At 39.5% G+C, this 9,040-nt stretch overlaps 1 protein-coding gene across 1 annotated transcript; it reads right to left on the bottom strand.

The window, feature by feature from the left end:
* On the bottom strand, positions 1 to 8,936 carry HNRNPA2B1 (heterogeneous nuclear ribonucleoprotein A2/B1; the record flags this gene model as incomplete). Its single annotated transcript, XM_024562944.3, is given in 12 exon segments — positions 1 to 492; positions 650 to 732; positions 1,838 to 1,960; positions 2,202 to 2,321; positions 3,559 to 3,621; positions 4,512 to 4,592; positions 4,671 to 4,772; positions 4,914 to 5,124; positions 5,401 to 5,547; positions 5,714 to 5,824; positions 5,922 to 5,957; positions 8,819 to 8,936. Coding segments are annotated over 11 exon segments (1,062 nt in total). The 3' UTR covers positions 1 to 492; positions 650 to 670.
* Positions 8,937 to 9,040: the final 104 nt, after the last annotated feature.

The following is a 9,040-nucleotide window of genomic DNA, read 5'->3' as shown; positions in this document are numbered from 1 at the left end:
TTTCCTTTAGAATTATTTTATTAAATCATAAATGTACAACAGCTTCTTAACTCTACACACGCACTTAAATTTTTTTAAAGGAAAAACGTTATGTCTTATTACACCATGATCCTGGCTAATAGCTTTTCAAAACTTTTGAGAAAAATCTTAAAAAAGGTTTCACATGTCACCTGAAACTTACAAATTTAACATTATCAAAGGAATGCTTCTACACTCTTACAAAGACCACTAGAAATAAACAACAATTAAAAAGCTAAGAAACTGTCTCAAAGGCATTTTTTTTTTACAATCCTTCCTCCACAGTAAGGTAATGTTATTAAATAATCCAATCCATTCACAAAATGGCTCTCTGCATCTGCTCTGGTGTCTTCTGCCATATCACTGCATACTTATGCATGACTGAGATAAGTTTCCTTAACATTGTTATTTCGATAACCTGAAGCTGTTCTGTTACCTCTGGGCTCTCATCCTCTCCTATTTATACAGTGAAGCCTGTTTCAACAGAAGTAAAGAGTAAAAAAAAAATAGGTTATGAAATTATCCATCTAACCAGATTTTAAGGAAAGATAACATGATCCTAAAAAGCTTTTACTCCTGACAGCTATGTCTCCCCAGACAATAATAATGTAAAAACTCAAAAGCTACTTACCCATGGCAAATAGGAAGAAGCTCAATATCGGCTTCTCCCTCCATAACCCCCACTTCCTCCACTTCCACCAGGACCATAGTTTCCTAGAATTGATAGACCGGGAGAAAGCAAACTTACTTCAGTTTCCCATCATTAGCGAAGTTATTAATCCTATGGCACACCTATACATACTTTAAAACAGACCATTCCCCCTGTTTCTAATTACCTTAATTACTTGGGAGATAAATTATTCAAATTCACAGATACCACATTTTGCTGTGTATAATGCACACTTTTGCCCATATTTTTGAGGGATAACTAAGGGTGTACATTAACATGGGTAGGGCTAATTCTAGAATGCTTATGCTTTAAAAGTGTGACTCTAGAAAGGAATGATACCCAAATGCAAAATAATAACCTGAAATACGATATATCAGTTGTTCCTAAATATAAGTAAGCGAAATTAAGAAAATGAAGTTTTTCCCCCTTGTGAAAGCTTGGGCCAAAAAAGTGGGCGGCACACTACACACACAGTAAAATTCGGTTAATCTATTTGGTCGTACTAAAAACTTTCTCAGGAATAACTTATGCCCTGCCCTGGCTTGGTAGCTCAGCTTGTCAGAGCTTCATCCCAAGACCCCAAAGTTGCAGGTTCAATCCCTGGCCAGGGAACAATCAAAAATCAACCAATGAATGCATAAATACATGGAACAAATCAGTGTTTCTCCTCTTTCCTCCCTCTCAAAAATATCAATAGAAAACAAAAAATCTTGAATATTTATGATTAACTTTTAGAAAGACAACTCATACAACACTTTATACCACTTTGCAATGTCCTTAGCAATTTTATTTGGCTCTCTTAACCAGCTAAAGGAAAACACCCCACACAAAATATCTCAACTACTCTCCCAATTTCTAAATAGATTCCAGTTATGAATACATGAAACCGAATTTGCACTTGTATTATTAATTCTTGTATTATTTTCCAGTTGAAGTAAACCTACTTTTGTCCCACCCTGTGTTCTAAACCACTTAAATGTCTCATCCATCACACCTAACCCAAGTTTATGTTAATGATTAAAGTACTTCCCACAAATTTCGGTAACCCTAAAAATCGTATAATCTTTCCCATTTCAGATCATGTCAGAAGACTAAGAGTAATCCTCTCCTTTAATTACACAAAATAATTTTAAGAATGTAATAAATTACCTCCACCATATGGTCCCCCCATGTTCCTGCTACCACCAAAATTTCCACTCTTCATTGGACCATAGTTAGAAGGTTGCTGGTTATAATTTCCAAAATCATTATAATTTCCACTTCCATAATTTCCTGTAAAAAAGTTGAAATACAACTTTAGCATAATGAACCTCAGAATACAAACATTAGAGTTATACATGCTAAATATTTAAAACAAATCTCCCCAAAAGAGCAATCAGAATAAATGCACAACACCTATCTACAATTCTAGTTTAAGGCAGCTATTGACAACAATGAAATAAAAAAAGTCTCATTAATAAGTCATTAATTCCACTCCAAATTCCCACATAAAGGATGCAGGTGAATTTATTACCTCCTCCATAGTTGTCATAACCACCTCCGTAGCCCCCACCCTGGTTGCCATATCCAGGTCCTCCACCACCATATCCTCCTCTTCCTCCTCCATAACCAGGGCTACCTCCAAAATTGCCACCTATTATAAAATAAGCCTTTAAGTAATTACTTAATATTTTCAATGCCATTTGAACTGTCTTACCACACCCACTTCCAGCTTTCTAAAACACATTTTTATAAGTAAAATATTTGTCTTAAGAAATCTCTTCTGGAATAGCCTCTAGGGTGAAACAGAATATCCCTTTAAACATTTGGGGATGAAGACTATGTACATACAACCAAACTGCATAAAACCTTTATGAAGATAAACAACAATTAATATTGTTGTTCCTCCTCAACACTAAAGATATTAAAAGTTCTCTTAAAATACCTTGAAATACTACTTGCATTTTGTATTAAGGGTTGTGAGGGCATATGAGGTATAGGCAAACAAAACAAGTGGAAGAGCCTCCACACACCCCTAACTGGCCCCAAAGATTTAAGTACCCAACTCAGGTCTCCCTATGAATTACAATGTTCCCTGATAATATGCTTACTATCCTTGAGTAGCAATGAGGAGAGAACCAGATATTAATAAACTTACAAGAAATTAAAAAACAAATTGGTAGTTAATCTCCCATTACTGTAATATATGAAAACTCACAAAATTCAATTTGGATTTCAAAGCATAGTTGGAAAATAGTGAGATGTACACGAAACTTGATTATGTGTAATGAGGGACAAAAATCAAGGTCTTTTACTAGCTCAGTTTTAAATGTCTTTCTTACTAGGACATTTTGTCAGCAGGTATCAACCTTTATTGTAGTCCAGCAAAAATATCTAACATGTCACTTGATATGTAACAATGGCCCACAAATTAGCTAGACCCAGGGGCACCCTTAAGTATTTTGGAAACGTTCCTTTTGGGAAATTATCCCGGGGGAACTAATCTTGTTAAGGGCTAAGACATCACCACTGTTATTACATATACCAACTTACATGTTCATCATGGTGATATACAATGTCCTATACCTTTCCCAGGAACAGTACATGTAGTATTGTATCTTTGTCCATCTGTGTTCAATGCTTTGACTTAACTAACAGGTTGGCAAGATGGCATCTTTCAATTCTCATTTAAAATCCGCCCAAATTAATTTTGCAACCTATAACAAGTAAGTAACCACCCTTCCTTTATCTATACAAAAGCTACACCTACACTTTTTATAAAAGACAAACATGCAAACCACTGAGAAAAAAATCCCATGTATACATTAAACTGGACACAGCATGAATAAACTTTTAAAAGTCCATTAGATCAAAATATGTAAGAAACTGACCTCCAGGTCCTCCTCCATACCCATTATAGCCATCCCCAAATCCACGACCACTTCCATAGCCATCTGTTGGGGCAGAAAGAATTATGATTAATACAACCTATTCAGTTCCTTTTCCTCCTTTCCTCCACATTCTCCATTAAGTATCTATGGATGATTATTAGGAATCATGTCTCCCTTTACGCTGAACACTAGAACGTTACTACTTTATTCTTAAAAATGAACACAGATGTGTAATGAATTAAATCTCCCCACCAGGGTAACTGCCCAATTTGGGGACTTGGCAAGCCTAAAGAGATTCCACTTATTTCCACATAGGAATGACATTAAATGGGAGGCAGTGGAGAGTTTTTCAGGTTGCAACTTGTTTTACCTCAGAAAATTATCATTTAAAGTCGAAAGCAAAAGAGTTTAGTAAGATACAGACTTTCTTAAGCCCACAAGCAAAGCTTCTGTGGTATTTTCACTGAGTGTATCCCATAGTTTTTTAAGGTGGCTGCAAAGTCATTTGGATTTAAATTAAAGACCATAATGGATTCGATTATCTTTTAATAGCTTTACGATTACCTTTTAAGTTTTTTTAAGAGTTTATTTATTTATTTTTTGGCAGAGAGAGAAAGGGATAAAGGTAAACATCAGTATGTGGTTGCCTCCACACGCTCCCAACTAGGGCACCTGGCCTGTAATAGCCCAGGCATGTGGCCTGACTGGGAATCAAATCAACAGTCCTTTGGTTCTCAGGCCAGCACTCAATCCACTGAGCCACACCAGCCAGGGCAAAATTATCTTTTAACCACTACCTCGAGCCTGGCCAAATGAGAATACCCCACTTACTTAAAAAGTCTTAAAAAACAACTTCTTAAAATTAGGTCAGATTTCCTGATTCTAATCAAATATGAGCCACAGTTTTTAATCAACCACATTTGCCCTTCTAACATTTAGAACTTAAAACTTACCAGATCCTCCTCTAAAATTACTTCCCGGTCCTGGCCCAAAATTTCCACCGCCACCGCGCGAGTCTCCAAAACCAAAGTTGCCTACAACATATGGCCTAGTTAGTAACAAGTATTTTATATGAATAAGTTTTTAAAAGGAAAAAATGGAATTAATGTTACCTCCTCTTCCACTTCTAGAACTTTGAACTTCCTGCATTTCTTGTCTAGACAAAGCCTTTCTTACTTCTGCATTATGACCATTGATGGTATGGTATTTCTGCACTGGAAGGAAAAGTTCAGACTCCATTAATCAGCCATACTATAACCTATAAGTTGTATCAATAGTTACTTTTAAATAAAATTATAGGCATTAATACATCCACAATTTATGAAAATGCACACATCTTGTGCTTATACACTTACACACAATCTTATCCACAGGATCGTGGTCATCGAAAGTAACAAATCCAAAGCCTCTTTTCTTTCCAGACTGCCTATCAGTAATTATCTCAATGGTATCAATTTTTCCGTACTCCTCAAAGTAATCTCTAAGGTGATGCTCCTCAGTATCTTCTTTAATACCACCAACAAACAGCTTCTTCACAGTCACATGAGCCCCTGGCTTTCCAGATTCCTGTAGTAATAAGGGGGAGGGAGGGACGTGTAAGTCATCATGACAGAAGAAATCAATAATGATCGAAAGCATCTTTGGGTACCATAAATGACTTCTATCCTCCTGGTGGTAAAGCAAAGACTAACATCTTTGTAAAAGACATTTTTTTTTTTTTTTTAAGTGAGTTTAGGTCAACCACCACAGCTTTAATAAGAGGCGAAAACCCACTGAGTCAGATAAATACAGAAAAATTATTTCAAAAATTACATTGTCTTCACAAAGCTATACCATGCTCACCTCTCTTGCAACAGCACGCTTTGGCTCAACCACTCTCCCGTCAATTGAATGAGGTCTTGCAGCCATGGCAGCATCAACCTCAGCCATGGATGAAAAAGTTACAAAACCAAATCCTCTTGATCTTTTGCTCGCAGGATCTCTCATTACCTTTAAAACCAAAGGAGAATCTTTAGCTTTCGATGTGCTTACTTGATGAATTAAAACTAGTTTTTAATGAACACCACAGACTTAAAAGTAATTTTCTCCAGGATTCACTTAGCATTTTAAACATAGGAGACCAACAGGTGAAGGCACGTTTATATATTTAACGTACCACACAGTCTGTAAGTTTCCCCCATTGCTCGTAGTAGTTCCTCAAACTTTCTTCTGTGGTTTCAAAGCTCAAGCCACCAATAAAGAGTTTACGGAACTGTTCCTTTTCTCTCTGCAAAGGAAAACACCATTTCAATTTTTATTTACATTTTCTCTTTGTATGCAGGGAATTAAATTCTTAAATATAAGGTGACCTGCTGGCAGAGTACCTTTTTCCTCTCCAAAGGAACAGTTTCTAAAGTTTTCTGGAGGGGAAAAAAAAAACTTACATCAAATTTAAACCATATGTTAAAACTGTATATTAGTTGTGTTACACCAAAAATTGCGTCAGCTGAACTACACGTTTCTTCATATTGCTTGATCTAAGATTACATGACATTCCAAATACGTTTAATATCAGTTAAGGAAAAAACAAAACAAAAACGGTCCTGAAGAGAAAGGAGCAAATCTATTCCCTGGTCATTGAAGGGTTAAAGGATTCTTATCAGAGTTTTCGTTCAACCCTACTTCCTAGAACAGATTAAGTTCACTCAGTTTAAGTATTTTTAATAAAAAAAATAGTTGGTTCCTTACTTACAACCCAATTTATTTACCATGACAGGATTTAAAATGTCTGATTTGTTTCCTTCATTGCTCCCTCTGGTGGTGGTTCTAATGTATCACAATAAAAATCATCCTTTCCGGGTTTTACCAACTATTCATTGGAGGTAAAAATGTAAACGTTCAATGTGTGTGGCAAAATATCCTTAAAATTCACCTCTCTGACCAATGATGACTGATTTTTATGACCAACTAAAGCTTAACTACACCTTAAGAAAGGATTAACATTATTTCTTGGGTACCCACATTTTTGGTACTTTGACAACTCAAAAAATCTGAACCACCATGGGGCAAACAACTGATATATACCAGCATATACATTCACTATAGTCATCTCACTTTTCAAAAACCATAACAATGTTTAAATGACCACTGTGAGTACCACCATTTACCCTTCACTGGTTCATTTTTAAAAAGAAAAAAAAGTCAATGCTCAAGTGGATTAAACTTATTGGCTATCTGGCAAACTACAGTATACGTGTTTCTAATTTTACAGGCAAAAATTTAAAAAGCCTGAGCCAAACTCTTTCGATCCCCATAAGCCAGCAAGCAATTATGTTGCATTGACGGTACTGAGTGAATTTTGGGCTGCCAGTTAAGGATGGATTGGTGGTCATTTGGTTTTCAGGTGACTAAATTTAAAAAACTTTTTTTAAATATTCAGAATCAACTAAGTCTTTTGCCCAGGACCAACAGCTGTGAGTGTGTAATACAACTAAAACATCAAATGTAGTTTTCTACCTAACAGGAAAAAATTTATTCTCTGCAAATAGTGTGACATCTCTCAACCCAGTTCTATAGAGGTCTCTCCCCTCCATGCACGACATCCTCCCATCAACTTAAAAATACAACGATAAACAATTCATAATTTTTTTCCCCTGCAGTTAACTGCTTTCAGAATCTGAAAAAAAATTTAAAGATTAACAAATTATCAAACTCCTGATACAAATAAATATCTGTTAAAATCTATTACTTACTTGCCATATTGACACTTGGATTAACTAATTTTACTTATTCAAAATACTCAATTGTCAGAAAAACACGTCTTTAAAGCCCAATAAATTATCGAAATTAGAAAGTACAAAGTACTTCTACATTTTTTGTACAAATCACGACAAAAGCAAAAGCTCATTACTTACCTCAATTTCCTTCAAACTTACCCGATGTCCACTATCGATTACACATTTATTTTATAAGCGTGCTTAGGGTCAAGAAAATACCCCGGAAGAGCCCCCTCCCCCCGCTCGCTTGAGACCTGCTGCTTACCAATGTAATCATCAACCACGACCGCAAACACGAATGAGAAAAGCCAAGTAACAAAGTTCAAACACACAGCGGCACAGGCCAACACTGTTGAATACAGCAACGCATGCACCGAGGAATGAGTCATTTTTTACTTCGCTTCCTCAGTTTTAAGCTGATCGTTATATGGGGCCGTGGTCTTAACTAGTAAAGAATAACCTTGTCCGTGTTTCTTAGAATACGAAAAAATTCTACGATTCAAAAGGAATCCTTCTGAAACGAACACCCCCCCCCATAACCTTTCCCCACTCATAATAAGAACTGAACTAATGGCTCCTAATTTTGATTTTATTTCTAAAACTGACTGCGAGACAACTGCCTTTTTAGTCGCCGCAGACCTAGGAAAAAACCGTTACTCCACTTAAGGGCTAAAACCCACACTGTTCCCTTCGTACTCTGGGCCGCCAGGGAACTGGGCCCGGCACCCCGGGTCCGCTGCCTAGAGCCCCGAGCGCCGCCGAGCAGCGCGGCGGCCGCCCCCCGCCCCGCCCCGCGGCGGCGGCTGCGCGCAATGGCGCCATTTCGTCGAGAGGAAGGGAGAGCGCCTCTCATGAGGTGCGCAGGGCTCCGTGAAGAGCAAAGCTCCCGAAACGCTCGGAATCCACCTCAAAACCGCATGAAACCGGCCCGAGAAGAAAGGAAGCTAGCTAGCCGCTTCCATTCTTCGATACGGGAGTCAAACTACTAGAAATCAGACAGTTAAAAGGAAAAACGCGACGAGGAAGGAGGAAAATGAAAATGGCGGCCGCCAAACCCGGGGAGAGGGGGAGGGGAAGCTCCGCAGCCCCGCTCCGGAGGTCCCGCAGCCCAACCGAAACGCTCCCTCGCAGGGCCGCCGGGGCCCCCACGCCCGCCTCCTTCCGAGAAGGCAGTCAGACTCCCCCGAGCGCGCCGCACCTCGCTGCAGCGCCGCTGCGTCCGCCATGTGGGAGATGCCCATCCCCCAACCCCCAGCAAAGGGAAATGGCGCCGGCAGGCTGAGGGTGTGGAAAGTGCTGAACAAACGGGCACCCGCAGACGACCCCTCTTCTGACAGACGCCGCGACCCCCCCGGCCCCTCTCCCAATCTACCCGGAAACCAGCCGCTTCTGAAGAGGCCCCACCGCACCGCCGCTCTCCCACGAGCCGGGGGGCCGACTTCCATAGAGGCGCTAACGGCCTCGCCATGCCCTTTCCAATAACTCATTGATTTCAAACCCGTTACCTCCATCGCGGACTCAGTCGCTTCAGCCCGATTTCCCGCAGCCGAGCGAGATGAGACAGCTCTCCGCGGTCGAACGCGAGCCGGACTCGTCCTGGCGCTGTAGTGAGAACTGCCGCCGCTGGAGAAACAACAACGCTAGAGACACCTCCACACGGCAGGCCGGCGCTGCTGCTACTGCCGCTAGAGCCGCTGCCACCGCTTTTCTAGAACCTTCCCCCCACC

This window comes from Desmodus rotundus, chromosome 6 (genome assembly GCF_022682495.2).
Source record: "Desmodus rotundus isolate HL8 chromosome 6, HLdesRot8A.1, whole genome shotgun sequence".
Taxonomy (NCBI): domain Eukaryota; kingdom Metazoa; phylum Chordata; class Mammalia; order Chiroptera; family Phyllostomidae; genus Desmodus; species Desmodus rotundus.
Note: the sequence above shows the minus strand (reverse complement) of the source record. Positions and strands in the feature narration are given on the sequence as shown.